Below are 17,864 nucleotides of genomic sequence, written 5' to 3' on the forward strand. Positions count from 1 at the left end.
GGGCAGATTTGAGCTCACCGTCAGTGTGGAGTTGTCTGTCTCCGGTCCGGTCATGTCTTTGAGGGACTCTGTCCTGATCTCTCCTCTGAGTCGGGTCACCTCTGCCTGGGCTAGACGTAGGACCTTCTCCAGCCGGCTCCTCTCCCTGGTCCAGGCTTCGCGCTCCGACGAGAACAGAACGCTGGCCGGCTCCTGCTGCTTGTCCGCGCCACCTCTCCTGGACTGGAGGGAATGAGGTAGAGAGGGGTCGTGTTAGGTTGGTGTAAATTAAAGCAATGTCTCCACAAGCTACTTCTCTGCCATTTCTAGGTGCCTCCACAATCCAGCATTGTACTCTGCCTTGTATAGTATTTGACTAGTGTTGTACTGACCCCAGACCCGTCACTAGCCCTTAGCTGCGTTAGTTCTAGTATTGTAACTCACGCTGCCCCCTGATCCCAGACCAGCCTGGCGGTAACGTCGAAGCTCATCCTCCAGGCGGAGGGTCTGGTTGCGCAGATCGTTCTTCTCCTCTGTTAGACGGCTGACGAAGCCTGTGAGCTCAGCATTCTGCCTCAGCAGCCGCTCTGTCAGGGAGCTGGACTGGCCTCCCGCCACTAGGGCGGTGCTCTGTGGACACAGCAGAGAACAAATACCAGTGCTCACTAGCCACTGAAGTCATACAAATACTCTATACATCAAGTAGAGTAGCTTCCTCCTACATGTGCAGGTGATGGGCAGGGGGTGACTATTTAAGTTTGACTAAAACTTTAGTTTGTTTCCTGTTGGGTTTTCTATGTGGTTTATGTATAATGTGTGAGCTGTGCTAAGATATTTTTGTAGGACAATAAACATCAATCTAATCTAAGTAGTCTGAAATGAGAAGTGTCAATTCACCAAGGGGACCAAGGGGAGCGCTGGAGACTGCTGCAGCATAGTGATGACCTCATCAATGTTCGACTGCAGCCACGACAATCCTTCACTGTCCACCTCCGTAGTCAGCCTGCACACACAAGCATCAATCCACACAACCACAACATAAATCTACACCTGCACATATATTTACCAGTCACTACAACAGTTCACATCAATCAAATGTTGAAGTCGTGAATATATGTACAAATGTTTTGAGAAACTTGTTAAGAAACTGTGACAAACCTGCCAGAACCCTTGCTGACCATGGTTCGGATCTTGGCTGCGATGAGCTGCAGTTTGCCCAAGACCTTGTCTGAGTGTTTGGGGTCATGGTGGGGGGCGAGGTTGCCCCCTGTCCCAGTGACTTTGAGGAGGGAAGGTGTGCTGGGGTTGACAGTCAGCGTGTCGCCAGACTTCTGCTTGAACACCCAGTCTCTGGTCCGGTCTGTCGGCTCGCCTTGCCACACAGCCTGCTACAGTCACAGACACAGTACAGAAATGTCATTATGATCACATACCATTCAGAGCCTGAAGGTTATAAAAAATTATAAACTGGGTGGTTCGAGCCCTGAATGCTGATTGGCTGACAGCCGTGGTATATCAGACCATATTCCCGGCTATGACAAAACATTTATCTGTACTGCTCTAATTACGTTGGTAACCGGTTTATAATAGGATTAAGGCACCTCAGTGGAATATGGCCAATATACGACAGCTTTTAGCCGTCGTATATTGGCCATATACCACACCCCCTCGGGCCTTATTGTTTAAATATACAGACATTCTGAAAGTATTCAGATCCCTAAAATGTTTCCATTTTATTACGTTACAGCCTTCTTCTAAAATTGATTACATCTACAAACAATACCTCATAATGACAAAGCAAAAACAGGTTTATTGACATTTTTGCATATATATATATATATATATAAAAATAAATAAATGAAATATAACATTTACATAATTATTCAGAACCTTCACTCCGTACTTTGTCAAAGCACCTTTGGCAGTGATTATAGCCTCGAATCTTCTAGGGAAGACGCTACAAGCTTGGCACACCTGTATTTGGGGAGTTAATCACATTCTTCTTTGCAGATCCTCGAAAGCTGTCAGCTTGGATGGGGAGCGTTGCTGCACAGCTATTTTCAGGTCTCTCCAGAGATGTTTGATCGGGTTGAAGTCTTGGGTTTGGCTGGGCCCCACAAGGACATTCAGAGACTTGTCCCGAAGCCACTCCTGAGTTGTCTTGGCTTTGTGCTTAGTGTCATTGCCCTGTCGGAAGGTGAACATTTGCCCCAGTCTGAGGTCCTGAGCACCTTGGAGCAGGTTCATCTAGGATCTCTCTGTACTTTGCTCCGTTCATCTTTCATTTGATCCTGACTATTCTTCCAGTCCCTGCAGCTGAAAAACATTCCCACAGCATGATGCTGCCATCACCATGCTTTACCATAGAGATGGTGCCAGGTTTCCTCCAGACGTGACACTTGGCATTCAGGCCAAAGAGTTCAATCTTGGTTTCATCAGACCAGATAATATTGTTTCTCATGGTCTAGGAGTCCTTTCGGGGCCTTTTGGCAAACTCCAAGCTGTCATGTGCCTTTTACTGAGGAGTGGCCTCCATCTGGCCACTCCACCATAAAGGCCTGATCGGTGGAGTGCTCCAGAGATGGTTGTCCTTCTGGAAGGTGGGAAGGTTCTCTATCTCCACAGAGGAACTCTGGAGCTCTGTCAGAGTGACCATCAGGTTCTCGCTCACCTCTCTGACCAAGGCCCTTCTCCCCAGATTGCTCAGTTTGGCCAGGCGGCCAGCTCTAGGAAGAGTCTTGGTGGTTTCAAACTTCTTCCATTTAAGAATGGTGGAGGCCTGTGTGTTCTTTGGGAACTTCCACGCTGCAGACATTTTTTGGTACCCTTTCCCAGATCTGTGCCTCGACACAATCATGTCTCTGGACCCAAGACAATTCCTTCGACCTCAAGCCTTGGTTTTTGCTCTGACATGCACTGTCAACTGTGGGTCCTTATATAGAGAGGTGTGTGCTTTTCCAAATCATGTCCAATCAATTAAATTTACCACAGGTGGACTCCAAGCAAGTTGTAGAAACATCTCAAGGATGATCAATGGAAACAGGATGCACCTGAGCTCAAGTTTGAGTCTCCTAGTAAAGGGTCTGAATAGGTATCGGTTTTGTATTTTTAATACATTTGCAAAAAATTCAAAAAACCTGTTTTCGCTTTGTCATTATGGGGCATTGTGTGTAGATTGGTGAAGGAAGAAATGTCAAGGGGTCTGAATACTTTCCGAATGCACTGTATGCTTGATTGTCACATACATGGATAGGTGCAGTTAAATGTGTTGTTTTACAGGGTCAGCAATAGTAGTACGGTGCCTGGAGCCAGTTATGGCAAGTGCCTTGCTCAAGGACAGACAAACAGACTTTGTTATCTTGACGGCTCTGGTAATCGAACCAGCAACCCTTTGGTTACTGGCCCAATGCTCTAACCGCTAGTCTACCTGCCACCCCTAGACACATAGCAGATAGGGCCAGTTATTAGTTATTTAAACTAATTGTGGATTATCCTACATTATTATTCTGTTGCTGAGTGTAAAACAGCACCACGTTAACATTATTATCTATAATGGATTATCATACAGGGCCTGTTGCTTGGAGCAACACAGCACAACAGAGTTAACAAGGCTATGTACTATAGAATATTTTATCATCATACATAGCTGGGTTCTAACAACAAGACAGGCTAATAGACGCAATATCGTAGTATCAATAGCTAAAACATATTTTCTCTAAAGCATAATTAAATTGTACTATCTGACACTAAAGTGCTGTATTTGGTTCATTCAATGTGTATGAATGTAGGATATATAAATGTGACCTACATTTTGGTTATCAGGCTGCTGCAGCGTCCCGCTCCTCTCCCCCTCTCTCGTCTCTCCCAGCTGGACCACTCTCTCCTGGAGCCTCTCCTTCTCTTGTTCCAGCCGCATCCCCTGCTGCACCTCTCTCTTCAGCTGCTCCATGGCCTCCCGTGCCTGCTCCCCCAGGCTTTCCAGCTGGCCCTTGGCCTCCCGCAGAGCCTCCTGGTCCTTGCATGACCTCTGAGCTGCAGAGGTTAGCTCCTCCTCCCGTTGCACCGCCGCCAGCTTTTGGGCCTCCACCTCGTCCAGCAGACTAACCACCTGAAGAGGGAATAGATGGTGTCAGGATTTAGTGGGAATGCAGAAGTAGTAAAGGTAAATATAGTCACTATAGCAGTAATGCCTATGTAAAGTCGTCATGACAGTTTGGCGAAAGGCATATGCACCATCTGATGAGCCACTTTGTCGTGCAATTTAGTGGGGGTGCAGAATCACATCACATAACTGGTCACACTGCCAACACTATATTTTCACTAGCACTTTATGTGAATCTCCTGTGTGCAGGGCATTGACAGCAGACTGGCTGACGAGATCCACGTAGCCACACAGCAAGGAAGAGCTGTGACTCACTGGTCGGGACAGGAGGCTGTTTGTTAATGCAATATTTGCTCAGAAATTCTGCACTGAAATTCTGACTCATTGATTGGTTCTCTCAAATGTTAATTTGAGACCTCGTTTGGATTTGAAAATCCAACAGTTGTTATGGAAGGGGGGGCAATGTGTGGCCGTGCCTGTGAGTGTTGGAGTGAGAAAGACACAGAGGGGGAACCAACCAGGATAAACACAGCCCCCTTCATTATCGACACATCGTAACAACATCAAAACAGCCTTTCCAGACTAAAGTCAGGCGGACTGAGTTAGGCGTTAGCCAGACTACATTGATAGTGCCTTGTATCACATACCCAAAGAGCATCATACGACTTGCTGTAACTAGTGTGTATGTAGGTGTGTGTCTGCTTCATCTACAAACAAACAGTCCACCTGAGCATGCTTCTTGTCCAGCTCCCTCTGCAGACCCTCCAGCAGACCTTCGGATGACATTGCGCCTCCCACCACTACATCTTCCCCCTTCTCAGCCACCTTCCCCTCTGGGTTTTCTCTCCAGGAGGAGCCGTAGTGGCGATGCTCCTTCTCTCTCCCCAGGGCGTTACTCAGCTCCTGGGCCCGGGCTCGCTCCGACACTAACTGGACGTGGAGCTGCGAGGCCTGGGTCTGCAGTCTGGAGCGCTCCTGTTCGGCCTGGAGGGACAGCTGGGAGGAGGACTGGCGCTCCTGGCCTAGGGTTGAGGTCAGCTGGGCTACGAGACTCTGCTGCTCCTCCAGGGCCAGTTTGAGATCCTGGAGGGAAGGGGTGTAAAGACAAGAGATACTTGTGAAACACACTTGATTAGATAATACCCCAGTGACTAAGGTGAACATATCAGTAAATCACTACATTTAAGTAAACACACACTAAAGTGAAGACATGTGGAAACAAGTAGGCAATTATACCTGAACACACTGGGACAGTAGTCTTCTACCTTCACTACAAACTGTCTTACCTCCAGCTCCTCTCTCTCCAGCTCCTCTTTCTTGTCTGATTTACACTTCTCCTTCTCGAAGGCCCACTGCAGCTCTCTGGCCTTCTTCTGTTCGTCTGCCAGTCTGTCCGTCAGGGTGTCCACCTCAGCAGCCTTGTGTGACATCTCCATTCTAGAAACAAAGACAATGACACTGGGCTGGATCCATCCAACAGCAACTAGAAAGGTAAACTACACATGTGTAATACCGAGGCTGGGAAGGAGAGTCGATGTTTGTTTCTGTATCCCTAAATAGTCATACCTGACAATGTTCTGCTCTTTCATGCGTCAAACTGTGTGTGAGCGTGCATTAAAACCTTACCTGACTGTGTCCAGCTCCTTCAGGTGTTTGTACTGGGCCTTGAGCGTTGTCTCCAGCTCTAGTTTGGTCTGGGCCAGCTCTCCCTTCAGCTCCTCCAGGGCCCTGTCAGCCTGCTCAAGACCTGAGGGGGACGAACAGCCAGACAATACAACATGCAAGGCATTAGAATCAGCTGCTGTTTATCTTTTCTTTTTTTCTTAAATTTTATTAAATGATATCGGTTGCACTGAGTTGAATAACTGTGACCTTGTCTATTTACTATAGACATTAGTCAGTCAATAAATCAATTAATTTATCCATCCATCCAGCCTCCACTCATTCAGCCCCCCCAGCCATTCATCCATCATCCCTATGTGTCCTTACAACTAACACACAAATGGCAGAAGAAACCAATGGAGAGCCAGACTACAAACCATGATTGGATCTGCCTCTCCTGCCAGGCTCCTGGCCTTGGATTTGTTCTAGCTGGGCCCGGAGCTGCCGGACCTCTGTCAGCAAACTGCTTCTGTCTGCAGTCTGGAGCATCCCCATGGCATCTCTGTGATGGGTGTCCTATAGATACACACAGCCACAGTTTAGCCTTGGAACTTAAAAACAACTGTACACGAATACATATCACCAAGTTTTTCTACAAGTGGAGAAACAGGCACTATACTAAAATGGCTCAATATTTTTTCTGTTACCTGTTGGCTATTTCCCCCTCTCCAGCTAGTTAATATGCTAATAATAACATAAGCAGGTAACGCTAACTTGAGTTTCAAGTGTTTGTTGCTACCTGCTTGGCTAGCCTGTGCTCCAGCTAGTTGAGGCTAATGCTAAGGTTAGCCAGCAGTTAGGCTAAAGTATACATCGTTTTTCAGTGACCTGCTCGGCTAGCCTGTGCTCCAGCTGGTTGAGGTGGATGATTGCGTCGCTAGTGTCCAGCAGGTCCAGTTGGGCATAGGTAGCACTCTTCAGCACACTCCGCTCCCTCACAAACACCTGCTGCACTGCCCCCAGCAGCTCTCCACGCCAGTCCGCACTACCTGGGGTCTGAACATACACAAGCACATAGACATGCCTATTTAACAAAAATGAGAGACAAGGGTTTCTGAAGGCTCAATTAAGCCTTAAAAGCTATGTTTAATTTAAACTGCGACCAAAAAAAACTCTACTGTATTTAAGAAAGGCTACCAGCACAAAGTATCCATGCTACAATGTACAGATGCTACCAGTCCTGTACCTGTGTTTCCCTGCTGTGTGCCTGAATCTGGGTTATGAGGGCCTTGAGGGACTCCACGGTCGCTAGCAAGGCCTCTCTCTCGTTGGGCCAGCCCTGGGAATGGTGGAACAGGCTGGCTGGGTCAGCCTCGCCCTCTGGGATTGGAAGCGACGACAGGGACAGCACCTGCATGCCCTCCTGGTGCACTTCGCGCAGCAGGTTCTGGAGTGGACACACATGTACAGACATTCATCTCATGAACATTAAACCACGTGCAAACTAGACATCTTTACCAATACACTCAAATGACCATATAAAGACATTAAGGTTTTACTTCTAACCTACAAAGCATTACATGGGCTTGCTCCTAGCCATCTCTCCGATTTGGTCTTGCCGTACATACCTACACGTACGCTACAGTCGCAAGACGCAGTTCTCCTTATTGTCCCTAGAATTTCTAAGCAAACAGCTGGAGGCAGGGCTTTTTATGGAATGGTCTGCCTATCTATGTGAGAGACACAGACTCGATCTCGACCTTTACAGTGGCTTGCGAATGTCTTCACCCCCCTTGGCATTTTTCATATTTTGTTGCCTTACAACCTGGAATCAAAATAGATTTTTGGGGGGTTTGTATCATTTGATTTACACAACGCCTACTACTTTGAAGATGCAAAATAAAAATTTTATTGTGAAAAAACCCCCCAAGAAATAAGACAAAAAACTGAAAACTTGAACGTGCATAACTATTCACCCCCCCACCCCCAAGTCAAACCTTCGTAGATACCTTTTGAAGCAATTACAGCTGCACGTCTCTTGGGGTATGTCTCTATAAGCTTGGCACATCTAAACACTGGGATTTCTGCCAATTCCTGAAGGCAAAACTGCTCCAGCTCCTTCAAGTTGGATGGGTTCCGCAGGTGTACAGCAATATTTAAGTCATACCACAGATTCTCAATTGGATTGAGGTCTGGGCGTTGACTAGGCCATTCCAACACATTTAAATGTTTCCCCTTAAACCACTCGAGTGATGCTTTAGCAGTATGCTTAGTGTCATTGTCCTGCTGGAAGGTGAACCTCCGTCCCAGTCTCAAATCTCCCACATGCCTTTTGGGGCATAAGCAATGGCTTTTTTTCTGGCCACTCTTCCATAAAGCCCAGCTCTGTGGAGTGTACAGCTTAAAGTGGTCCTATGGACAGATACTCCAATTTTCCACTGTGGAGCTTTGCAGCTTTATCTTTGGTCCCTTTGCTGCCTCTCTGATTAATGCCGTTCTTGCCTGGTCCGTGAGTTTTGGTGGGTTGCCCTCTCTTGGCTGGTTTGTTGTGGTGCCATATTCTTTCCATTTGATTTATAAATGAATTTAATGGCACTCCATGAGATGTTAAAAGTGTTGGATATTTTTTAAACCCCCAACCCTGATCTGATCTGTACTTCTGCACAACTTTGTCCCTGACCTGTTTGGAGAGCTCCTTGGTCTTTATGGTGCCGCTTGCTTGGTGGTGCCCCAGACTCTGGGGCCTCTCAGAACAGGTGTATATATACTGAGATCATGTGACACTTAAATAATGTCCACCTGTGTGATATATACATTTTGTGACTTCTGAAGGTAATTGGTTGCACCAGATCTTATTTAAGGGCTTCATAGCAAAGGGGGCGAATACATATGCACGCACCAGTTATTTTTTTCATTTCACTTCACCAATTTGGACTATTTTGTGCAGGTCCGTTACATGATATCCAACTAAAAAATCTATTTAAATTACAGGTTGTAATGCAACAAAATAGGAAAAATGCAAAGGGTGATGAATACTTAAGCAAGACACGAAGTCTTTATTGAAGACGCATCTCTTCAGTAGGTCCTATGAGTGCAGTCTGGCCCAGGGGTGTGAGGGTGAAGGGCACTGGAGCGATGACCCGCCCTTGGTGTCTCTGCCTGGCTGGTTCCCCTCTCTCCACTGGGATTCTCTGACTCTAACCCTGAGTCACTGGTGCTCTTCCATGCCGTCCCTAGGAGGGGTGCGTCACTTGAGTGGGTTGAGTCACTGATGTGATATTCCAGTCCATGTTGGCTCCCCCCTTGTGTTCATGCCGTAGGGGAGATATTTGTGGGCTACACTCAGCCTGGTCTCAGGGTAGTAAATTGGTGGTTTGAAGATATCCCTCTAGTGGTGTGGGGGCTGTGCTTTGGCAAAGAGGTTGGGTTATAACATGCCTGTTTGGCCCGGTCTGGGGGAATCGTCGGACAGGGCCACAGGGTCTCCCCGAACCCTCCTGTCTCAGCCGCCAGTATTTATGCTGCGATAGTTTGTGTCGGGGGCTAGGGTCAGTCTGTTATATCTGGAGTATTTTTCCTGTCTTATCCGGTGTCCTCACCCCCTCCCTCCCGGAGGACCTGAGCCCTGGGGCCATGCTTCAGGACTACCTGGCCTGATGACTCCTTGCTGTACCCAGTCCACGTGGTCATGCTGCTGCTAAAGTTTCAACTGTTCTGCCTGCAGCTACGGCACCCTGACCTGTTCACCTTGACATGCTACCTTGTCCCAGACCTGATGTTTTTCGACTCTCTCTACCGCACTCGCTGTCTCTACTTTTGAATGATTGTCTATGAAAAGTCAACTGACATTTACTCCTGAGGTGCTGACCTGTTGCACCCTCTACAACCACTGTGATTATTATTTGACCCTGCTGGTCACTTATGAACGTTTGAACATCTTGGCCATGCTCTGTTATAATCTCAACCCGGCACAGCCAGAAGAGGACTGGCCTCCCCTCAGAGCCTGGTTCCTCTCTCGGTTTCTTCCAAGGTTACTGCCTTTCTAGGGAGTTTTTCCTATCCACCGTGTTTCTACATCTGCATTGCTTGCTGATTGGGGTTTTATGTTGGGTTTCTGTATAGCACTGTATAGCACTTTGTGACATGTAAAAAGGGCTTTATAAATTCATTTGATTGCTTAACTTTACATTGCCAAGTGCATTTCTTGTACCTTAATTCTGTCAGGCAGTGCATCGTCTGTCTCTTTTCTGGCTCCCTCTGGTGTGGTCCTGAACTCCTGCTGCAGGTTAGGCAGGTCGTAGCCTGTCCGCTGACTCCATTCAGAACTGCTGTCTGCAATAGGGTACACACAAGGTTAACATTGCATATCAATGGAAGCAAAACACTTTCTTTGAATGGGCAAAGCATCAATCATTATGAACAGCAGAAAACATGTGCATCAACTCAAAAGAGTCATGCCATGACTAAAAAATTCTGTGTTTGTTGAAACAGTATGGTATATACACTATATGACTAAAAAAGTATGTGAACATCTCATCTCATGGGCATTAATATGGAGTTGGTCCCTCCTTTGCTGCCTCCACTCTTCTGAGAAGGCTTTCCACTAGATGTTGGAACATTGCTACAGGGACAGCCACAAGAGCATTAGTGAGGTCAGGCACGGATGTTGAGTGACTAGGTCTGGCTCGCTGTCTGCATTCCAATTCATCCCACAGGTGTTCGATGGGGTTGAGTTCAGGGCTCTGTGCATGCCAGTCAAGTTCTTCCACATCGATCGCGACAAACTACTTCTGGACCTCGCTTCGTCATGCTGAAACAGGAAAGGGAATTCCCAAAACTGTTGGCACAAAGTTGGAAGCGCAGAATTGTCTAGAATGTCACTGTATGCTGTAGCGTTAAGATTCCCCTTTAGTGGAACTAAGGGGCCTAGCCCAAACCATGAAAGACCCCAACCATTATTTATCCTCCACCAAACTGTACAGTTGGCACTATTCATAGGGGCAGGTAGCAGGTAGCGTTCACCTGGCATTCGCCAAATCCAGATTCGTCCATCAGACTGCCAGATGGTGAAGCGTGATTCATCACTCCAGAGTTCGTGTTTCCACTGCTCCAGAGTCCAATGGTAGCAAGCCAACACTTGGCATTGTGCATGGTGATCTTAGGCTTGTGTGCAGCTGCTTGGCCATGGAAACCCATTTCATGAAGCAACCGACGAACAGTTCTTATGCGGATGTTGCTTCCAGGGGAAGACTAGAACTCGGTAGTGAGTGTTGCAACCGAGGACAAACAATATTTACGTGCTACGCGTCGGTCCCATACTGTGAGCTTGTGTGGCCTGCCATGTCGCTGCTGAGCCGTTGTTGCTCCTAGACGCATCCACTTCACAATAACCGTACTTACAGTTGACCGGTGCAGCTCTAGCAGGGTGTAAATTTGACGAATTTACTTGTTGGAAAGGTGACATCCTGAGCTCTTCAGTAAGGCCATTCTCCTGCCAATGTTTGTCTATGGAGATTGCAAGGCTGTGTGTTTGATTTTCTACACTTGTCAGCAACGGGTGTGGCTGAAATAGCCAAATCCACAGATTTGAAGGTGTGTCCACATAGTTTTCTATAATCAAATCGGTCAACATTTTTACAACACCTTACTCATTCAAGGATTTTTCTTTACTTTTACTATTTTCTACATTGTAGAATAATAGGGAAGACATCAAAAGTACACTGCTCAAAAAAATAAAGGGAACACTAAAATAACACATCCTAGATCCGAATGAATGAAATATTCTTATTAAATACTTTTTCTTTACATAGCTGAATGTGCTGACAACAAAATCACACAAAATTGATCAATGGAAATCAAATGTATCAACCCATGGAGGTCTGGATTTGGAGTCAAAATCAAAATCAAAGTGGAAAACCACACGACAGGCTGATCCAACTTTGATGTAATGTCCTTAAAACAAGTCAAAATGAGGTTCAGTAGTGTGTGTGGCCTCCACGTGCCTGTATGACCTCCCTACAACGCCCGGGCATGCTCCTGATGAGGTGGTGGATGGTCTCCTGAGGGATCTCCTCCCAGACATGGACTAAAGCATCTGCCAACTCCTGGACAGTCTGTGGTGCAACGTGGTGTTGGTGGATGGAGCGAGACATGTCCCAGATGTGCTCAATTGGATTCAGGTCTGGGGAACGGGCAGGCCAGTCCATAGCATCAATGCCTTCCTCTTGCAGGAACTGCTGACACACTCCAGCCACATGTCTCACATGCATTGTCTTGCATTAGGAGGAACCCAGGGCCAACCACACCAGCATATCTCACAAGGGGTCTGAGGATCTCATCTCGGTACCTAATGGCAGTCAGGCTACCTCTGGCGAGCACATGGAGGGCTGTGCGGCCCCCCAAAGAAATGCAACCCCACACCATGACTGACCCACCGCCAAACCGGTCATCCATGGAGTCTCCAGACTATCACATGTGCTCAGTGTGAACCTGCTTTCATCTGTGAAGAGCACAGGGCGCCAGTGGCGAATTTGCCAATCTTGGTGTTCTCTGGAAAATGCCAAACGTCCTGCACGGTGTTGGGCTGTAAGCACAACCCCCACCTGTGGACGTCGGACCCTCATACCACCCTCATGGAGTCTGTTTCTGACTGTTTGAGCAGACATGCACATTTGTGGCCTGCTGGAGGTCATTTTGCAGGGCACTGGCAGTGCTCCTCCTTGCACAAAGGCGGAGGTAGTGGTCCTGCTGCTGTGTTGTTGCCCTCCTATGGCCTCTTCCACGTCTCCTGATGTCCTGGCCTGTCTCCTGGTAGCGCCTCCATGCTCTGGACACTACGCTGACAGACACAGCAAACCTTCTTTCCACATCTCGCATTGATGTGCCATCCTGGATGAGCTGCACTACCTGAGCCACTTGTGTGGGTTGTAGACTCCGTCTCATGCTACCACTAGAGTGAAAGCACCGCCAGCATTCAAAATTGACCAAAACATCAGCCAGGAAGCATAGGAACTGAGAAGTGGTCTGTGGTCCCCACCTGCAGAACCACTCCTTTATTGGGGGTGTCTTGCTAAATGCCTATAATTTCCACCTGTTGTCTATTCCATTTGCACAACAGCATGTGAAATTTATTGTCAATCAGTGTTGCTTCCTAAGTGGACAGTTTGATTTCACAGAAGTGTGATTGACTTGGAGTTACATTGTGTTGTTTAAGTGTTCCCTTTATTTTTTTGAGCAGTGTATAAAATAACACATATGGAATCATGTGGTAATCAAAAAAGTGTTACACAAATCAAAATATATATTTTATATTTGAGATTCTTCAAATAGCCACCCTTTGCCTTGATGACAGCTTTGCACACTCTTGGCATTCTCTCAACCAGCTTCACCTGGAATGGTTTCCAACTATGTTGAAGGAGTTCCCACATATGATGAGCACTTGTTGGCTGCTTTTCCTTCACTCTGCGCTCCGACTCATCCCAAACCATCTCAATATGGTTTAGGTCGGGTGATTGTGGAGGCCAGGTTATCTGGTGCAGCACCATCGCTCTCCTCCTTGGTAAAATAGCCCTTACAGAGCCTGGAGGTGTGTTGGGTCATTGTCTTGTTGGAAAAACAAATGATAGTCCCACTAAGCCCAAACCAGATGGGATGGCGAATCGCTGAAGATGTCTGTGGTAGGCATGCTGGTTAAGTGTGCCTTGAATTCTAAATAAATCACAGTGTCACAAGCAAAGCACCCCCACACCATAACACCTCCCCCTCCATGCTTTACGGTGGGAAATAGACATGCGGAGATCCTCCGTTCACCCACACCGCTGATCAGACATGGCTGTTGGAACCAAAAATCTCTAATTGGACTCCAGACCAAAAGGACAAATTTCCACCTGTCTAATGTCCATTGCTCGTGTTTCTTGGTCCAAGCAAGTCTCTTCGTCTTATTGGTGTCCTTTAGTAGAGATTTTATTCAGCAATTCGACCATGAAGGCCTGATTCACACAGTATCCTCTGAACAGCTGATGTTGAGATGCGTCCGTTATTTGAACTCTGTGAAGCATTTATTTGGGCTGCAATTTCTGAGGCTGGTAAACCTAATGAACTTATCCTCTGCGGCAGAAGTAACTCTGGGTCTTCCATTCCTGTGGAGGTCCTCGTGAGAGCCAGTTTCATCGTAGTGCTTGATGGTTTTTGCGACTGCACAAATTTTCAGTATTGACTGACCTTCATGTCATAAAGTAGTAATAGACTGTCGTTTCTCTTTACTTATTTGAGCTGTTCTTGCCATAATATGGACTTGGTCTTTTACCAAATAGGGCTATCTTCTGTATATCCCCCTACCTTGTCACAACACAACTGATTGGCTCAAACGCATTAAGGAAAATAAATTCCACAAATGAACTTAACAAGGCACACATTGCAATGCATTCCAGGTGACTACCTCATGAAGCTGGTTGACAGAATGCCAAGAGTGTTGTGATAAAAACATTACATATTTACCTTTTTTTAATATTAATGGTTAACAATTCATATTTAACTAATAGTAAGACATTTCTGTCCTGTTAGCGTCCGTTTTCATGGGTGCCACTCTAGTTCCTTGCAGCTAATCTGGGCGTATGGTCACTGGAGATGGCTTGAGCTGACAAATTAGTTAAATTCTGCATTACATAGCCAAGAATGTGTTTTACTAGAGAAAGCTTAGGAGTAGAAAAATCCCTCATTGTCTCAAAATCATCCTTGCATCTGGGAAACTAAGCCAGGGTGGGGTTAAGACAACAGCCCACGTGCAGATAATGACAGGATGAAGCCAGGGTGGCTTATGATGCTCCTTGGTCTGCATGAGGGGGGTTGACGCAACCATGACTGAGCGTAAGCTATATATATTACTCTGCATTTGTGTAAAGGTTAGGTTACTCGGTCCAAAAATTGTGAAAGTGTTATATAGGCTAGGGCAGGGTTCCCCAACTGGGGGCGAATTTAGCTAACGGGTGGTTTTATACTGTTCCCAAGTATTCATACGCATAACAGGGAGACACATGATCGTATACAAATGTAAGCAAGGTTTGAAATTATTATGTTTTTTTGTTTGGGCTACTTGAGGTCAATTTGCAGTCAACAAATTATTTGTAATTATGTTCCGGACCCCTGACCATCCACTTCAGAAAACATTGTCCTGCAGCTGAATCTAGTTGATGATCCCTGGCCTAGGGTATTGTGATTACTAGGGAAAACACGTGACCTCAAGAACAATTCGGCATGGAGGTGGGATATGTGACACTACATTAACTTACCACTGGTGTAGCCGTCTTTGAATTTCGATCCTGCAGGATGCTCTGGTCTCGATGAGGGAGCCTAGAGGGCATGAAACCAGGTCAGCATACAGAAGAGTGAGTTCCAAAACAGCCTACTCCCCCATAAAAATGTCAAGCTCATCATGTTAAATCATGTGGGTCATGTTAAATTAGGCACCAAACAGAAGAAAACAGACTGAAACCGGGTTTCTGCTGGGATGTTGTGAAGAGTGCACGACAACACCTTTTTCCCCTCAGGAGACTGAAAAGATTTGGCATGGGTCCCCAGATCCTCAAAAAGTTCTACAGCTGCACTATCGAGAGCATCCTGAATGGTTGCATCACCGCCTGGTATGGTAACTGCTCGGCAACTGACCGTAAGACGCTACAGAGGGTAGTATGTACGGCCCAGTACATCACTGGGGCTAAGCTTCCTGCCATCCAGGACCTATATACTAGGCGTGTCAGAGGAAAGCGCAAAAAATTGTAAAAGACTCCAGTCACCCAAGTCATAGACTGTTTTCTTTGCTACCGCATGGCAAGCGGTACCGGAGCGCCAAGTCTAGGACCAAAAGGCTCATTAACAGCTTCTACCTCCAAACCATAAGACTGCTGAACAATTAACCAAATGGCCACCAGATTATTTACATTGACACCCCCTCTATTAGTTTTTTTACACTGCTGCAACTCGCTGTTTATTATCTATTCATAGTCACTTCACCCCTACTTACATGTACAAATTACCTTAACTAACCTGTACCCCTGCACATGGACTCTGTACCAGTATCCCCTGCATATAGCCTCAATGTTAATTAATTGTGTTACTTTTTTATAATCTTTTACTTTAGTTTACTTGGTAAATGTTTTCTTAACTCTTTCTTGAATTGCACTGTTGGTTTAGGGCTTACACATGTTACATTCGGCGCATGTGACAAAAGGTTTGATTTGATGTCGTCCAATGGACTTACTTCATGGGAGCGTTGCAGCTTATCGATGACGGTCTTGAGAGCCTTGCACTCCTCCTCCAGTATTTGATTGTCCCGCTTCAGGACCTCGCTCTCTGCGATGTGCCGGGCCTCCATGTCCAGGATCTCTGCCGCATGCAGCTCCTGCATTTGTACGATCTTCTCCTGGTACTCCCCGATCATCTCCTCCACCTCTTCCTCCTCTGAAACAGATCTGGGCTGGCCAGATTTTTGGGAGGAAAATGTCTCCGTCTGGGTGCCAGTGTCTGTATGTGGCGGACGTTGAGATCCACTAAGATCAGACGATTGACCGGACAATTTGTCGGAAGACTTTTGGTTTGCCGCGGCAGAGTTCTTCCTGGAGAGCGATGGTTTGTCTTTGGCAGCCATTTTTCCCTTGGACCCCTGGCGTTGGTTTTGCGGTTTGCTGACTTTCTTTTTCGGATGGGAGGGTGGTGCTTGCTGCTGCTGCTGATCGAGTGAGGGAGACTGAGATGGTGATACTGGGGATAGTGTTGACAGTGACTCCGCGGATTTCGCCAAGGCTACTCTGAGCTGTTGTTGCTCCTCTTTGAGCTGAGCGATTGACAGGTCACGGACTTGGAGTTCGGCCTTGAGTTTCTCGCTGCACTCTTTGAAGCTGTTCAGGTGTCCTTTGGTAGCGGCTGCCTCGTCTCGGACCTCCTGGAGCTCTTGGAGAAGCTTGGATGTGGAGGCACCATCACCTTCCAATGAGGCCTGGGAGGTGAAAGAACAGAGATTTATCAAAGATGAATTTAGGGGACACCCAAACCCATACAAGTGAAGACATGTCAATAGTCAGATCTTTTTCCATATTGCTGAGTAAAGTTGGAATATTCTGCTTTGCAGCAAGATGTACAGTAGAAGTCGAATGTTTATTGAAGCAACATCAGTCAAGAAGTTAAAGCTTGGTCACAAATGGGTCTTCCAAATGGACAATGACCCCAAGCATACTTCCAAAGTTGTGGCAAAATGGCTTAAGGACAACAAAGTCAAGTTATTGGAGTGACCATCACTAAGCCCTGACATCAATCCTATAGAAAATGTGTGGGCAGAACTGAAAAAGCGTGTGCGAGCAAGGAGGCCTACAAACCTGACTCAGTTACACCAGCTCTGTCAGGCGGAATAGGCCAAAATTCACCCAACTTATTTTGGGAAGCTTGTGGAAGGCTACCTGAATAGCTTGACCCAAGTTAAACAATTTAAAGGCAAAGGTACCAACTACTAATTGAGTGTATGTAAACTTCTGACCCACTAGGAATGTGATGAAAGAAATAAAAGCTGAAATAAATCACTCTACTATTATTCGGACATTTCACATTCTTAAAATAAAGTGGTGACCCTAACTGACCTAAGACTAAGATTATTTTCCAAGATGGCGTAGCAATCAGATGTCCCTTGTCCTCGTCTTGTCCCGTGTATATATATTTTATGTATTTTTCTTCACGTAACTTTTTATATATATTTTTTCTAAAAACTCTACTTCAAAACACTCTCCTGCAACCCGCCTGTTGTTGTTGTTGTTGCTGTTCTGGTTAGCATTTATTGGCTTATTTCACTGTAGAGCCTCTTGCCCTTCTCATTATACCTTATCCAACCCTTCAGTTCCACCACCCACACATGCAATGACATCACCTGGTTTCAATTATGTTTCTAGACACAATATCTCTTTCATCATCACTCAATGCCAAAGTTTACCTCCACTGTATTCACATCCTACCATATCTTTGTCTGTACACTATACCTTGAATCTATTTTCTCTCCCCCAGAAACCTGCTCCTTTTACTCTCTGTTCCGGACGTCCTAGACGTCCAATTCTCATAGCTTTTAGCCATGCCCTTATTCTACTCCTCCTCTGTTCCTCTGGCGATGTAGAGGTGAATCCAGACCCTGCAGTGCCTAGCTCCA

At 46.3% G+C, this 17,864-nt stretch overlaps 1 protein-coding gene across 8 annotated transcripts in view; it reads right to left on the reverse strand.

Moving 5' to 3' along the window:
* The window catches only part of akap9 (A kinase (PRKA) anchor protein 9), a 137,422-nt gene that overhangs the window by 2,601 nt on the left and 116,957 nt on the right, over nt 1–17,864 (reverse strand). For 7 of the 8 annotated variants that reach the window (XM_031793533.1, XM_031793528.1, XM_020505389.2 and 4 more), the window contains 14 exons: nt 15,939–16,673; nt 14,971–15,031; nt 9,894–10,015; nt 6,930–7,130; nt 6,572–6,739; nt 6,121–6,259; nt 5,708–5,828; nt 5,368–5,518; nt 4,808–5,164; nt 3,788–4,087; nt 1,138–1,367; nt 877–982; nt 424–609; nt 19–222 (listed from right to left, as the gene is read on the reverse strand). In XM_031793533.1, the coding sequence (XP_031649393.1) occupies nt 19–222; nt 424–609; nt 877–982; nt 1,138–1,367; nt 3,788–4,087; nt 4,808–5,164; nt 5,368–5,518; nt 5,708–5,828; nt 6,121–6,259; nt 6,572–6,739; nt 6,930–7,130; nt 9,894–10,015; nt 14,971–15,031; nt 15,939–16,673 (3,081 nt within the window). The remainder of the gene's footprint in view (nt 1–18; nt 223–423; nt 610–876; nt 983–1,137; nt 1,368–3,787; nt 4,088–4,807; nt 5,165–5,367; nt 5,519–5,707; nt 5,829–6,120; nt 6,260–6,571; nt 6,740–6,929; nt 7,131–9,893; nt 10,016–14,970; nt 15,032–15,938; nt 16,674–17,864) is intronic. The other variant, XM_031793529.1, reaches the window with a different exon arrangement.

The sequence above is a fragment of the Oncorhynchus kisutch genome, linkage group LG17 (genome assembly GCF_002021735.2).
Source record: "Oncorhynchus kisutch isolate 150728-3 linkage group LG17, Okis_V2, whole genome shotgun sequence".
Classification (NCBI taxonomy): domain Eukaryota; kingdom Metazoa; phylum Chordata; class Actinopteri; order Salmoniformes; family Salmonidae; genus Oncorhynchus; species Oncorhynchus kisutch.